This window comes from Carlito syrichta, unplaced genomic scaffold, assembly GCF_000164805.1.
Source record: "Carlito syrichta isolate Samal-C Ts95f unplaced genomic scaffold, Tarsius_syrichta-2.0.1 Scaffold314289, whole genome shotgun sequence".
NCBI classification, from domain to species: domain Eukaryota; kingdom Metazoa; phylum Chordata; class Mammalia; order Primates; family Tarsiidae; genus Carlito; species Carlito syrichta.
The window spans coordinates 412,401-428,305 of record NW_007258385.1 but is presented as its reverse complement, the minus strand read 5'-3'; the positions used below and the strand labels follow the sequence as shown (position 1 = coordinate 428,305).

The window sequence follows — 15,905 nt, the reverse complement described above, 5'->3', positions numbered from 1 at the left end:
ATTCCAACAAAAAAAAAAAAAAAAAAAGAAGTACCCAAAGGTAAAGGTCCTGACAGTGAAGTAATGACCACTTTATTCTCAAATGGTTCAGCAAAAATGAGATGAAGGTACATATGAGCTTGTATGTGTCTAGATCGATTTCTAGCTATAGGCACAGACAAAGCAAAAATGCTAAAACATTAGGCACTAGAAGGGGAAGTGGAAGTCCAGCACTGTTGGTGCAACTTTTTTGTGAGTTTGAAATTTTTTCAAACTAAAAACCAAAAGTGTTCAGGCTATAGAGTCAGACTGTTTGGGTCCTAATTCTCGCACTCTAGTCTTGTAGCATTTAGAAGTTGTTAGCGGCTCCTTACAATGGAGATAAGAGTCCCTACTTTGCAGGGTTGTAACAAAGATGAGATAAAAAACTAAGAAGAGGGCAACCCCTTGGTTCCCCTCCTACTGTGGGAGCTTTTCTGTCCTCTCAATAAATCCTGCTTTTTTTTTTTTTGAGTTGGAGTCTCACTCTGTCGCCCAGACTGGAGTGCAGTGGCCGCTCCCGGCCGCCGCAGCCTCGACCTGCTGGGCTCTGGCGATCTCCTCAGCCTTCCGAGTAGCTGGAACTACAAGCGCACACTATTATGCCAGGTTAATTTTTTTGATTTATTGTAGAGACACGGTCTCGCCAAGTTGCCCAGGTGGGTCTCAAACCTGCGGGCTCAGGCAATCCACTCACCTCGGCCTCCCAAAGCGCTGGGATTACAGGCTGAGCTACCGAGCCCGGACAATCCCGCTTTCTAAAAAAAAAAAAAACAAAACTAAGAAGAATGGCTGATGCCACCAAAGGCATCCTGTGTGCCCAGTGCTATGCCGCATCTGTGAACATCCCAGGGCAGAGCCTTTGTTTCTGACTCAGGGTCATGATCAATTGATGACCACTGTCGGCTGTTGTCACTCCTGGAGCCTGGCATAGCAGGAAGCACCTGGTAGGTGTAAAGGTAAGCTGAGGTTTGACCCTAGGCCCTTCTGCTATGGAGAGTCCAGAAACGGCTGCTACCATCCCTGGCCTCCTGCAGCAGGGCTTCCAGACTCGGACGCACAGGGTTGTGGGAGGAAACTACCAGGAGTCTGCTCACCCCTGCTGCCTGCTCATGATGTCCTGGAGCAGCTTACGGGCAGACAGCTGGCCCAGCACCCTCCGGTAGCTGTTGGTGAAGATGGCGTCTGCGTACCGCCGCATCCTGTGAGAAGGAAGTCAGAGGTCAAAGGACGGGGCAGGGGCGAGGCGAGAGGACTGTGGGGGCTGCGAGAACCTTCTGCTGTCCTTCATCCCGCTCACCCTTGAAGAGACTCTGACTTGACCTCTCCAGAGCTCACTGTCTGCCCTCTTCCCTAGGACGGGCAGCAAGTGCTGCCCGAAGAAAGCTGAGCCAGCCGATGGCTTGAGTTTGCGTCCTTTGACGCCCACCCCCAAGCGGATGGCTGAGGGGGACATCTGGGGCCTGCTTACCTGAGGGGCAGGGAGGGGGGCGGGGAGCCATGGGAGCTGCTGCTGAGGGCGAGGAGCACGAGGAAGAACACCCAGAGCGGCATCCTTCACCCCTGGGTGGCGCCTGCAATGTGGCAGGAAGGGGTGAGGCACAGCCACAGCCACGGGGGTGCCCTTCGCTGGCTGGGCCCAGCCCGGGGCTTGGCTCTCCGACAAGCCTTGGTCCTTGTCCTCTGGGAGCTGTGGATGAGAAGAAGAACCCGGACTCTGAAACCCAAATGGACCCAGGCTCCAGTTCTGCCTCTGCCAGTCACCAGTTCTGATTTTGTTTTCTCCATCTGTGAAATGGGCATGATAAAGCGATGCCGCCAACTGCTTAGGGTTGAAAAGAAACCCAGTGATAATAGTCAAAGGTGTTAGAGGTGGGACTGGGGCCTCAGCAAGGGATGGGAGAGGAGAAAGCACCTCTCTTTGGCGCCCCAGCCACTGCCACCAGTGTGGCACTGATGGCGGGGAGCAAGGGCGACTGCTCAGCTCTGAGTCAGACAAAGTTGAGTTCAAATCCTCGCTCTACTACTGTCTCAGGCTGTGCATCCCAAGATGAGTGGCTGCACCTCTTTGGGCCTCAGCTTCCTAAGCATGAGATGGAGATGTGACCATGCCTCCTGCCTCGGGTCCTTGTGAGGGCCACGGGAGAGGAGGCACCTGACTGAGCAGCTTGGCACAGAGCGGATCCTCTGCAAACCTTGGTGCTGGTTACCTAGTACCGACTCCTTAGGCAGGTTCATTCTGGTTTGACTTTGTGGGAGTTGGAGAGAGAGGAGAAAGGCTATGAGTCTGTCCCAGGCACTAACATGTCACAGAGAAGCCTTAGTCCTGGAAGAGACCAGAGAGGTTGGGGAGCCAGGGGACAGGATCATTTCACAGATCATGTAATTAACCTTCACTGTTGATACCGTGCTCCCCAATTAGGGGAAGAGCAGTCAGCAGGGACAGAGCCTAACTCTGCTGGGGAAGGTGGTGCCACTGTCAACCCAGACTTGCCCCGGCCTGGACACAGCTGGCCTTGGACTCAGCACCTAGGAACGGGGTCTTCCCGTCTCTCGTGAGCATTCCCCTCCCAGCAGGGCAGCTCTTCCGTGGGGACACAGACCCATCCAGAGGCTGGGCTACCCAAAGTGGGGCAGCAGCCCTCCCTTCACACGAGCCCTTCTTCATCCTGCACTGGTGGAATTGCCTGGCTTTTCTGGGCTTACTTGCCCTCTCAGGGCATCATTCCCCTAACCCAAGGACGCCTTGGGCCCCCAGGCAACACACAGAGGGGCTGCTCACTGTGGCCTGCAACCCACGTACCTCCAGCGCTGGAGGCGGCAGCAGTGCAGGCCTCAGTGGTCACCCTCCCCCTCTGAAGTGCATCCCCCTGCACATACACTGGTTGTCCTCCAGTTCGTGCTCTGACTGGTGAATGACAGGGAGCTCACTACCCCGAGCCAGTCTGACTTACTTCCAGGCAGTTCTTATTGTGGGAGATTTTTTTCTCATTTCGTCAAGCCCAAATCCCCTTCTGCAAATATGTGTTAAGCCTCTGCTATTCTGGTAAGGACCGGGACTAGAGAAAAGCCAAGGATGTGGTGTCTGCGCAGGGCTGCTTCTGTGCCAGTCACTGCTGTGCCCTCTCTAGCTCCTGCACCTGTGGCAGTGACAAGCCTGCAGACTTCTGCACCCGACAGAGTCTTTGCTCCTCAGGCTGCGGCTCGGAGCTTCTGCCCTCCTTGAACCGCAACACATCTGCCCCCCTTCATCCAGCCTGGCCCAGGCTGCCCCTCCAGAAGTGACATTCCTTAGCCGGAGATCCTCAAGCGAGCAGAGCCCTTGTCCAAAGCTTCTCCTTCTCCCATCGGCAGTCTGACTGTCCCTCCTTTGCTGTTGTTGTTTTAAAGTCATGGTCTCACTCTGTTGCCTAGGCTTGAGTGCAGTGGCACACTCATGGCTACTGCAGCCTCTACCTGCGGGGCTTAGGTAATCCTCCCACCTCAGCCTTCCAGGTAGCTGGAACCATAGGCATGCACCACCACACCTGGCTAACTTTTTTATTTATTGTAGAGACGAGGTCTTGCCAAGTTGCCTTGGCTGGTCTTAAACCCCTGGGTTCAGACCATTCTCTCACCTCGGCCTCCCAAAGTGCTGGGATTACAGGCGTGAGTCACCGTGCCTGGCTGCTGTTGATCTCATAAAGATTTGGCATATCCAGGCCCCAGTCAACTCACTCCCCTGCACAGAAACCCCTTGGAGCCCCCCACCCTCCAGAGTGAATTCCTTCTTGGCCTCCCTCTGCCTCCCGACCTCTTGCCCCTTTTCCCTAGGACTGCTGTAGTGATTTCCAGTCTCTGTGCCCTCCTGGACCCCACAACCCTCCCTCACACTCGCCCCCAGAGCAGGTGGCCCCATCTTCATTTTGCAGCCGAGGAAGTGAACCCAGAGAGGTCTTTCCTGGGGTCCTCCATCAAGTCAGTTGCATAGAGGGCACTTAGAATGGGCCTCCAATTCCCAGGCAGCAGACTTCCTCCTGCTCCCTGCGGCAACCTCTCAGATACAATACCCTATTCACAGCGCTCCCTATTCATGGGCACTTCAGAATTCATCACCTGCGCATGGGAAGTGGTTCTGAGAAACCGAAAGTTTTGCTCTTTGTCACTGGACCTCTGGGGAAGAAAGAGTAGAGACAGGAACACCTGCTTGACTGGTATCTCTCTGTGAACAGCAAGTGGTTTCAGGAACTCAAAAACAACCTTAGAAGAGGGCAGACCTTGGGGGCAAGTCAGAGGAAGTACAACAACACCCGGCTCATCCCAGAGGAGGCTGAGGGGGAGGCGGAGGATGCAGTTAACCAAGAAGCTTAACATCTGCCCGAACCATGTGCCCAGGGACAGGGCACAACACCACAGCTCCTTCTGGGCTGTGAGAAGGTAACCCACAGGGCTGCATATCCCATGGGACACAGATGGGAAACACTGGCTGGTAATATTAGAGGTTGTGTCACCAAGGATGAAACAGCTGTTGACAGACACATTCCACACGACATGCTAAGGAGCCAAAATTCAGTGACTTAAGTGTAACATGAGCCCCTCGGCATCACTGACAACACTTCAATGACTGAAAGAAAGCATTTCAGAGTTTATGGTCTATCGCTGTGATGGCAGCTGGCTTTCTGCAGCACTGACTGACTCTGCAATTAGATCTATCTGAGGTCACTGGATTTGGGATAGATGGCCACCTGGTCTACATCCATTGGCACACTTTGCCACTCTACATGCCAGGAATGCCATGAGAATTCTTCAGCTAATGACAGAGGTCAGGTTTCAAGCACCAAACCTTGCAAGGCCACTTTGAAAATCTAGGAGAGCATATCTTTAACCTTTCGTATGTATTCAGCTCTGAAATTTGAGAACCCCAAAGCTTTGACATCCTGATCCAGTTTATAAACTGTTTCATCAACAGTGTTCCAAGTTGAAGGAAATCTAACCAGGGAGCATCTTGAACTGTGATTTGGAGGAACACCCACCTTCTAGAAAGGGTTTGAGGCAGCTTCTGGCGAAAAGCACAAATACTTCAGGACGATTAAAGCAAGGAGACAGAGCAGGGTAACGGAGGGCTTCAAGAGCAGACGATTGTGTTTGAAACCTACAGCAAAGAGTATGGCTGCAACTGAGCAAGAAGTAAAGTGTTATCAATTTATAGGCAATTATGTTGACTTGGTTCTGAGCAGTCGATGAGTGGTATTGATCTGCACAGCCACTTGGCTCTTCTCTGAGACATAGCAGAATGCCGGCATTGATGTTGAGTTGTGCCCACTCGAGTCTTCCCCAGAAGCCCACCCCATACCCTCAAAGAAGCACCGAGACCTCACATGCCTTCAGCAGCACGGGAGCAGGTCGACCTGCCATTCCGCATGGGATGAAGTGCCACGCGCCCAAGACCGGCCAAAAATGGTGCCAACCAACAAAGCATGTTCCAGAGCTCCTGTGAGGGGATGTTCTATCCAGAGAGTGGCCCGAGTGTGCTCAGCAGTCCACAGGCAAAGAAGGTGGTGGAGGGCCCCTTGGCGTCAGTGTCGATGCTTCTTGCTCCCCCCCAACCCCCACCCAGCTCCGGGGGCCGCCCCTCACCTCTGTGGTGGCAGGTTTCCCTCTCCACGGCACCGCTCCAGTCCTCAGGCCTCAGACTGGCGTTGGCTCCGCAGCTGCACTGTGCTCCCATCATTTATACCTTCATTTTCCTAAGCGTCGCCAACGTCAGAATCAATTACCCGCATGTCCACCAAAGGGCCATTTTTAGCATCACACTGACAAACCCCAATTGGGGAAAGAGGCTTTGCCCCTTGCACATTAAGACTCCTGTGGAACTTTCCCTCCCCGAGGAGGCAGACAGAGTTGTAATATTATTCCACGAGGAAGAGAGAGTGTAATACCTGCTGCCTGATAATTGGAGCATTCAGAACAGCAATGCTCCAGGGGCTCATTTCTTCTCTGAGATGAATGTGCCTTTTAAAAAGTTCATATAAGTTGGTTCTGTTCATGGGTAACTTCATTTCACTTTCGGGCAGACACCATCGCAAATAAGTGTTTTTCTCTCCTTCATGAGGAAAATTGTTCGCCATCTCCCCTGTCGTCCAATTATCAGAATTTTCCTCCATTTGATTTACACCTGCTGTGGTCACAGCCGAGTCCAACAGCCAGCCTGGGGAGCACCCATCATCATGTGTCAAGACAGCCAGACAGCAGCAGTTGCCTCAGAGAAGTGTGAAGTGAGAGGAGATGGAAAACCTTGGGAGAGTTGCTGTGTTTCCAGGTTTCTCTAGGCTATAGCTAAGAACTCTTCAAGAATGACATAAAAGTATACGAGGCAGAAGCTCTGGTTTCCCACGCGGCCCTGGCAGAGGTGTGGAAGGAACGCCAAGCCGAAGTCTTGAGACCAGCCGCCTCTCCCGAGCTGTCAATCATGACCTCACTGATCCTCAGCAAGTTACTTCTACCCCCCAGGCCTCAGTTTCTATGCCTGGACACGCCGGAGCTGGCACAGAACAGCAACTTTCAAACTTTTTAAAAAGTGGCATAACCCTTTCTTTGTAAATTTCCTGCAGAAACAGTTCATAAGGCAGGTTTTAAAAATGGGGCTGCTGTGGCTGAAGGAGGGGAGTGGAGACCCCTTGCCTGCCCCTGAGGTACCTCTGGGGGTCGCAGTCAAAGGCAGTTGTTTCGGAAGGCCCGCCTCAAAATGACAGCTCATGATCCTGCTTCACAGCCTGCACTGAGCCCTGTTCTACGGCAATGAGCAAACCTGTGATGGCTAGAAGCAAGTATTGAGTGGTATGCCACCCCGCTGGCTGGACATGAAGCAGTCGGGTCAGGCCAGATCCTCAAGGACTAAAAGTGGCTGACAGCTTTGAGATAAATATTGTTATTAAAAAGAGAGACAGCAGGTGGCTGATGGGGCAGTTGGGAACCCAGGGCAATGGGCTCATGTGCAGCTGGCAAGGATGGGTGAGACTCCAACAGATACAGTGGTGACCGTGCAGAGCTGGGCACCCAGTGTGGAGGCAGGGCCAGAGCACAGATGCAGGGCACGTGGAGCTGGCTGGAGAAACCTTGGGAGTCAGAACTCAGCCCCAACTGAAACTCTGCACCAGGCATTGCTCTAAAGCTGCCATGCCTGGTCTCAGTTTCCTTATCTGTAAAATGGGAGTGACGGAGCTCAGCTCATGAGGCTGCTGGTGTCTTTCCTGTGACACCACGGTGACAATGCACACGGCGCAGGCTTGGCAGAGGACAAGCCTCGCAACTGAGTTGTTTTTGTTTTTTTGGGGGGGTTTGCGTCTCACTCTGTCACCCAGACTGGAGTGCAGAGGCCACAACCGGCCACCGCAGCCTCGACCTGCTGGGCTCCGGCGATCCTTCCACCTCAGCCTTCCGCCTCAGCCTTCCGAGTAGCTGGAATTACAGGCGCGCACTACCACGCCCGGCTCATTTTTTATTTATTGTGGAGATGAGGTCTCGTCAAGTTGCCCAGGTGGGTCTCGAACCCGCGGGATCAGGCAATCCACTCACCTCAACCTCCCAAAGGCACGGGATTACAGGTTGAGCCATCGAGCCCAGCTGCAACTGAGTTTTTACCATTATAGTTCTTGTTATCGCAAGAAACGAGGAAACCAGGCATGGAAGGTTACATGCTCCGTGGGAGAGCCAGGACTCCAACACATGTTCTTGCTTCCCAGTAGTCCCAGTAACTTGGAAGGCTGAGAAGGGAGGATCACTTGAGCCCATTGTACCACTGTACTCAAGCCTGAGTGACAGAGCAAGACCTTGTCTCTAAAACAACAACAACAACAAAAAACCTTCTGACTGCCAAATGCAGTGTCCCATACAAAGCTAAGGTTCTCGGAAGGCCCTTTCTTGGTCCACCAGCTCTACTTCTTCTAATACTGTTTAAAAAGAACTTTAACGGTTGTATTGAAGCATAACTCACATACCACAGGCTCCCTTGCTTTAAGTCCATGGTTCCATTAATTTTTATCCTTTTGCACAATGGCATCACTACCTCCCAGTCCCGTCCTGGAACACATCCATCACCCCTGAGTTTTTCCCCAGCCCTGCGCCACCCATCCCTCCTCGGGTCCCAGCCCCAGGCCACCACCCATCTGTTTTCTGTCTCTATAGTTTTTCTTCTCCATAGAAACAGAATTATACAATATGCACCCTTTGGGTCAGATTTCTTTCACTCAGCATCATGTCTTGGATGGGGAATGTTGATCCAGGCAGCAATAGCTTGCTCCTTGTTCTCCCATTGTATGGATATGGACAGTTTATATTCACGTTGGTGGACACAGGAGCTGATTCCGGTTTGGAGCCATTATGAATGATGCTGCTGTGAACATTTCAGTATGAGACTCGTGTGAACCCGTGCTTTCACTGATCTTGGGTGGGTACCTAGGAAGGAACTGTGGGATCGTATGGTGAATGAACATTTAATTTTCTTTTTTTTTTTTGAGTTGGAGTCTCACTCTGCCGCCCAGACTGGCGCAGCCTCGACCTGCTGGGCTCTTGCGATCCTTCCGCCTCAGCCTTCCGAGTAGCCGGAATTACAGGCATGCGCTACCACGCCCGGTTGATTTTTTGATTTATTGTAGAGATGAGGTCTCGCTGCCCAGGCGGGTCTCGAACCCGCGGGCTCAGGCAATCCACTCACCTCAGCCTCCCAAAGGCGCGGGATTACAGGCTGAGCCACTGAGCCCGGCTGAACATTTAATTTTCTAAGAAGCTGCCAAACTCTTCCAAGTAGGGCTGTGCCACTAACATTTCCCTGCCAGTGACGGAGGGCTGCTTGTTAAGTGAGCATTGATTTTCCCATCCCACGGCCCCCTATTGAGCACCAACTGGACCCACGCAGAATCTGCAGGATCAGTGTTCACCTCGTGGGGCCTGGTCCCATTTCTGCATCAAGGTTGTGGGTGGGCCTTCATGGCACGTTCTTGGGTGCTGTGGGGAGGGTAGAGCGTGTGGACAGTGCTTATCCTCCAAGAGCTGCAGGTAGATCCAGGGAGGGATACATCATAAATGCCCTAAGAACTGAGAAGTCACACAGAGCTGGGAGCCCAACATCACACAGGAGGAGCACAGAGCATGGGTTTAGGTGGCAAATGAATTTGGATATGAAACCCAGCTTGCAGGGTGTGTGATTCTGGGTGATCTTAACCTCTTAATCTCTCTGAGCCTCAGCTACCACATCTGTACAATGGGAGTGATAACACCCACGTTCCCGTGTTGTGGGTGTCTGATACATGTCTTGGCAAGTCGTGTCTGTTAGTGTAGAACTGATGAGCAGAGCAGAGCTGAGCTCTGAAAGCCAGGCAGCGTGGTGCTATGGAGAGCTTGAGCCATCTTGGTGACAGGCTTTATTTGCAGTAAATTCTCAAACCCATTGAGACAGAGGATAGGGAGGGAGAGAGCCAGAATGAAAGCCCAGCCCCCTCCACTGGTTCCCACCACCTCATCCTTGTCCTCAAAGAAGAGCTGGTGAGAACGCCTTGCTTGCTGCACAGCCTGCTGTCCCAGGACGTGTTTTAACCCGGCATTAATTAGCGATCATGGCTGCATCTAGTGGCCAGGGAGCTTGCGGGAAAACAAGCACCCCAGAGAAAGGCAGGCTGTAAAAAGCCCCGAAGGCTGAGACAGAGGCTCAAGAGACAAGCTGTGCATTTGTGTTGCAAATTTCCAGTGTGTGAGAGTCAGCCATTCAGAGAGGGTGACCCTCAAGGCAGCCAGCCAGAGGTTGGGGAGGGAAAGGGAGTCCACAAAAGGGGCCTGTCTGAGGTCTCAGACCCCTGCTCTGTAAAAGCTGCTTTCAGCGTCTTCCCAGGATCATGGCAGTGTTCCCAGCCTGAGGCCACTGTGCAAGGAAGGGGAGGCCTGGACCCCAGATTCTCAGACACCCTTGGCCCTCCCCTTGCCCTTCTAGGCCGATTTCTATGGAGTCACCAGCAGCAGATGTCAGATAAGCGCTCCTGGGTACTGTCGGTGTGAGGTGACCAGGGTTCTAGTGGCGTGGGCTTGCTGGGTGGCCTCAAGCAGTCACTTGGCATCCTTGTACGTCTGTGTACTCTTCCGAGAAGTCGGCTGATCTGGTCACTTCTCCTCCTTTATGTGTCCCACCCACACAGAAGGGCTGGGGATTGGATGGTGACGCAGAGTTTCACCTCTTTCTGAAAAGCCTGCATTTGGGGAGGTCATCAGAAGAGCTCTTTAATGAAGAGGTGATGTCGATTGTGCTGAATGAATCAATTAAGCAACTCTGGGTTGCTTGGAAATGTTAGTCCCCTGAATATCAGAAGTATTCACCTTGCTTGGAACTTCTGGTCCTGCCACAAGTCAGTTCTGAAACCAGGTTGGATCTGGGCTTGGTAGACCTGGTGTAGGTGCCAAACACACTGCCACAGGAGGCCACCCCCACTGATCCTCAGCAGCCTCTCCCTTGTCAAGATCTGATGTCCCTTCAAAAGCCCCTTTGATCCCATCACTCCAAGAAGCATCCTCCCCACATCCTTGTCATGTGGGTGAGTGATTTTATACGTGGAAAACTCTCCTTTCTTGAGACCCTTTGGGTGCCGGGGACAAAATCTGATTCATCTTTGAGTTCCTAAAGCTTGTCAAAGTGTGGTCCATAGGTCAGAAAAATCAACAGCACCTGGGGCTTTGTAGAAACGCAGAATCTTGGGCTCCACTTAGACCAACTGGACCAGAGGCTAAACCCTCTTTGTGGAAGGATTCTAACAGCCTCAGGCTTCTGACAGAGAGGACTGTGCTGCAGGTGGCCAAGAGATGTCACTGTTCCCCAGCTATCAGTATGTCAGGGTTCACAACCCACACCAGAGGCCCCAGGGGCTTTGTTCGTTGTTAAATCCTGGGACCATCAAGAGGTCAAGATCAGATCTGTCTTGCTGCCCTTTCCTCAGCCACTCAAGCCCCTCATCTGCCCCTGCCTCGTTCCTGCCCCAGGTTCCCACTGCTATTTCCAATTAATGGGGGCGCTGTGATCCCCAAGTCCAGACCCTGCCCCACCCAAAATAGAACGTGTGTCATGGGGTGGGGGGTTCCCCTATGCCTGGCTCATCAGCAAGAACACAGTCCAGCAAGGAGGGAGCAGCCATCGGGAGGCCCCCCTCACTTGGATTCTCTGAGTTGGAGGCTCTAAGTGACAGAAGGACCTGCAGATACAGCGAGAAAAGATTCTATTATTTGGTGTCTACAGGCAAAACCCAAGGTCTGCCTAGGACTCCAATTTCCAGTTTCTATTTCCCATTAGAAATTACAATGACATGCCAGGGTTTGGGTTATGGCCTTACTTCCTCTCTGTGGTCACAGTGCAGTTAAGGGAACCCCAGTAGCCCTGACTGTAGCAAACCCGGGCTTCAGAGTCAGGCCCAAAGAGCCCTAGACTAGAGGCAGTCACTGGGGTTTCCCTCAAGGGTCTGAAGCTCCCAGTCTCCTGGGCTTCCCCAACTCTGTATCATTTGGTTCCTGAATGCCCAGGCCACAGTGCAGAGGAAATATCAACCTCCACACCCAGCCCTGCCCAGTTCCTGACTCCTAGTGGCTGGGCCCTGATTGGAGCTGGTGCTGTCCTCTAAAACCCAGAATCCCCAGTCCATAGCTGGCACCTGGCTTCCTGTCTGACTCCCGTCACCTTGGGTCAGCCCCAGTCACCGCCACTCAATCACTTCTGGGAGTATGGCTGCCCTGGACCCCAGTGGTACAGTGATAACACCTATGTGCTATCATGTAACACACATGATCTCACTCAGCAGACTTGAGGGTTAGGAACACAGTGTTCTCATTTTGTGGTAGAAGAAACTGAGTCTTGGAGACATTGGGAAACTCATCCAACCTCACAGAGACAGTAAACGAGAAGCTGGCCTTAGGAGTGATGCTCTTCTGCCTCCAGACACGCTCGCCAACCTGAGCAGCACCAGCTTCTGCCCTGGCCTTAGTGTCCTCAGGCTGATGTCTGCCAGCTGCTCACCAGAATCAGATTTCTGCTGGAGAGCATCAGCAGGGTCTCTGTGGTCCTGTGAGGTGGAGCGACAAGTGTGACAAGTGAGGGTTTCCTGTGGCTGATGACAGGGACACTTGACGGAAGATGGCACTGGACTTTTCACGTGCACTTGTCATGGTGATAGTGACATTTCTGATTAACATCAGAACCCTGGTCTGGTGATTTCACCTGTGAACCTGGAGCTAGAGGTACCGGGACCCCATTGGACCTCTGACCCAATTCACACATCCTTCCGATTTGTGATGGTCCCAGGAGCTCACAAGTAGTCCAGAATATCAATTGAGGGTGAAAAGTCATCATTCCTTATTTGCATATTTTGTCATTCATTCTGCTTCCTTTTATCCTTTTGAAATCCATCCAACAGACACTGATGTAATAACATCTACTGGGTGCTAAGCACTGTGTTTGGTGTTCAGGAGCCAAGAAAGAAGAAGACACACTTCAAATGAATTGATATTTATCAAGTAGTGTTATGTGCCATTCTCTATGCTGGGGGCCCAGGCATTCTGTGGACTTGCTTTGGTGAACAGCAGGCAAGCAGACAATTCCATATGGCATGACACACATAGCAGAGGAGTGTACAAGGTGCTGTGGGAGCCGAGTGGGTAGGGCATTCACCCTGCTAAGGGGCAAGAAAGGCTTTGCAGAGGACAGGACATTTCACCTGAACTTAAGGAAAGGGGGGAAATGACTCCAGCAAGAACAAAGACCGGGGGCCGCTAGGTGGCTGGTGACTGCTGGTGTGGTTGGAGGGAGGGGCCTCAGGTCTGTGTGTGCTTTGGACCTGGACCCTAGATTCACTCATCTGGGAAAGGGCCCAGCGTTCTGGATCTTTAACCAAGGCCCCAAGTGGTTCTGATACAGGCATGAGAGACCACAGACTGAGAAATTCAGGCCTGGGGCTTTATCTGCAGGAATGCAGATGATTCTGGAGCCATATGCAAGGCCAAGCTGTGCAGGGTGTCAAATGCCATGCTAAGGCATGTGGACCTTTCCTGTTCTCGATGGGGAGAGTTCAGGGAAAGCTTTCAAGCTCTGGAGTGATGGCTCTGGAAGGAGAGTGTTGCCAGCAGCCTGGAGGGAGGCAGTCCACTGAGGAAGTGTTTACAGCTGTCTAGGCCACCGATCCTGAGGACCTGAGTTGGCAGTGGGGTGGGAAGCATGGGGGCACTGGAGCTGAGAGAGCCCTGGGAGATGGTTCTCCGGGCCTGCTGTGGACAGATAAAGGAGGCAAAAGAGGGCGTCTTGAGAAGGCGTGGGACCTCGGAGGTGATCGGGATGCTCTGGAGCGGCGGGTTGAGAGGAGAAGCAATAGCTCCGATTTGCATCTGTGGTTTTTAGGACTCATGGGGCCTCCAGAAGGACATGGCTAACAGGTGCTGGATCCAGTCTGAGTTTTGGAGAAAGTGGTTGAAGCCATGGGGAAAGTCTTTATGGAGCAAAAGGTATGGAGGGAATTTGGGGAGCTTACAAGTCTTCAGGGCAGGTGGAAGCAGAATTAGAAAAAGGGGACAAGAAGAGCCCATTAGAAAAGAAGGCTGCTGGACTGCTGTCCGTTTATGATCTCCACTTTGCTGGAAGCTGGAACCCAGTTAAATGATTTGTCCAGTTTCTGGGCTCATCGGGCTGAAGCCAGGATCTTGAACCTCTTTGGTTCCAGTGCCCAAACTCTCTCTCTGCCGAGTCTCCAGGCGGCAGATCCTGTTCCCAGGTGCCTGGGATGAGAGGGGAAGGTCAGGGAGGTGCAGCAGGAGAGCCGGCAAGAGAAAGAAGGCTGAGGCTAGTCTAGTGAGAGAACACGTTTTCCTGACCTCCTCCCACCAGAATATTTTGAAGCAAATCCCAGACTTTGTGTCACTTCATCCAAACATATTTCAGCATGCTATCTCAAAAAGATAAGCTTTCTTTAGCATAGTCACAATCCCATTATCATTCCTTAAAAAAATCGAGCAATAACTCCTATTAAGGGAACTTACTGAGGGACAATTGGACGAGGCCTCAGGATGGACACCAGGCTCACTTATCTTGAGCCAGTATTGTCACAAAGACATGATAAGGGATTAAATTTTCCAAAGATAATTATAGTCAAGGAAAACAGGGGATTGGAAATGTGGAAATTTGAGAGACTTGTCTGGCTCTGGAAACGAAATGTTATAAAGGAAAAAAAAAGTCTGAAAAGGTCTGCAGAGTACAAATGACAAGACTCTTCTTTCTGACTTCCCTTTTCCTCCTGCAAGGATCTTCAGTCATAAACGTGAAATAGGAACCAGGGCTCAAGTGAAACCAACTGGATAAAAATAACACAAGTACAGTATTGCTAAATGCAACCAGTCAGATTCCCAGGGCTCATCTCCCGCCAAGGCTGCAGGAACCACTTGATTCATGGATGAGGGCTGTTAGACCACTACTGCTCATAACACTGCTTCCTGGGAGGGCCTGCACTTGCTTGTGACCCACTGTGGACACCAGCCTTCTTCTGGCATCAGGAGCCTGGTTCTAGGTCCAGTACCTTGACAGAGTTGCTGTGTCCTTGGGCGAGATATTTCACTCCTCTGAGCTGTTCTGTAAATGAAGGTGTTCAAGCTCTGAGTTTCCTGGCTCAGTGAATACCTAGGGACATGGTGCTCACTTCCTGGGTTGAGAAAGAGTTATTAGGATTTGGTTCCATTTTGCCCTGCGTCCGTGAAATGCTTGGACAACCCAGATGCAGGGCGCCATGGAGATGCCACGTGCTTACTATGCAGGTTCCTGTTTCAGAATCACCCGGGGTTGGTCTTGGCTGACCACCCAGTGGAAATCTAAAAGGCAACTCTGTGAACACTCAGAAATCAGCACAGGTGCTGCACAGAGCCGTCCACAGATGGAGCCGCTTGCCTGAGGCCCAGGAAGCAAATGAGAAAGAAGTTGGACTGACAGCCCAACATGTGCTTCGTCTTAATGGCAGGTAAGGTGACTGATGGCTGGTGACCAGGGATTTAAGGCTGAGATGAAGCTGAAGGGAAGGGGCTGTGAGAAGCCAGCAGATTAATCTGCCACATGTTCCTGGGATTCTGGGGCCTTGGCCTGGGAACTGCATTTGAGTAGAGTCTCAAGAACAGTGGCCAGAGGGGAGCCAGAGAAGGACGCACAAGAAGGGGCAGGGGAGAAAAAAAAAACAGACCCCGTTCTGGGCCAGAAGAGAGGCCCTGTCCTGAGCACTGGCTCTGACGGCTCCTCGCCATTGGGCAGGGAAGGAGGGGTGGGGGGGCTCTTGGCTCCAGCTGCTGGTTTCTTTTCTCGGTTCCTCCTGTGTGCTCTGCTCTTTCCCACTGCATGGCCTCTGCTGTGCCCTCTGCCTGGAAGGCAGCTCTTTCCCCCAGTCAACTTCTGCTCAGACTTCAGCTCAAGGCTGCTGCCTCCAGAAAGCTTTCTTGGCCTCCCTATCTAAGACACACAACTCCATTTTAGGTCTCGACACCATTATGCACTTTTTAAAAATAGTGCTCATCATTGTGATAATCTTTCACATATTCATGTGATTTTTTAAAACATTTAATTTTGAAAACATTTCAAGCTTTTAGAAAAGTTGCAAGAATAATACAAATAACTCTCATATAATCTGCCCAGATTCAACCATTGTTAACATTTTGTCATATTTGCTCTGTCATTCTCTCTCCATCTCTACGTATAGATTATATATGCAATCATACATATATGTAGATAATATATGATTGTTATTTTTTTCTGAACCCCTTAAGGATAATGTGCAGATATCTTACCCCTCTGCTCTTTTTTTTTTGTTTGTTTTTTTTTTTTTTTTTTAGTTGGAGTCTTACTCTGTCGCCCAGACTGG

The 15,905-nt window shown here is 51.6% G+C and overlaps 1 protein-coding gene across 1 annotated transcript in view; it reads right to left on the bottom strand.

Moving 5' to 3' along the window:
• Window positions 1-1,590, bottom strand: part of GHRH (growth hormone releasing hormone) — a 4,605-nt gene extending 3,015 nt beyond the window's left edge. Inside the window, exons 1-2 of the mRNA XM_008071312.2 lie at window positions 1,490-1,590; window positions 1,116-1,220 (exon numbers count right to left, since the gene is read on the bottom strand). Coding sequence (XP_008069503.1) covers window positions 1,116-1,220; window positions 1,490-1,572 — 188 coding nt within the window. The 5' untranslated portion in view covers window positions 1,573-1,590. The remainder of the gene's footprint in view (window positions 1-1,115; window positions 1,221-1,489) is intronic.
• Between the last annotated feature and the right edge of the window lie 14,315 nt (window positions 1,591-15,905).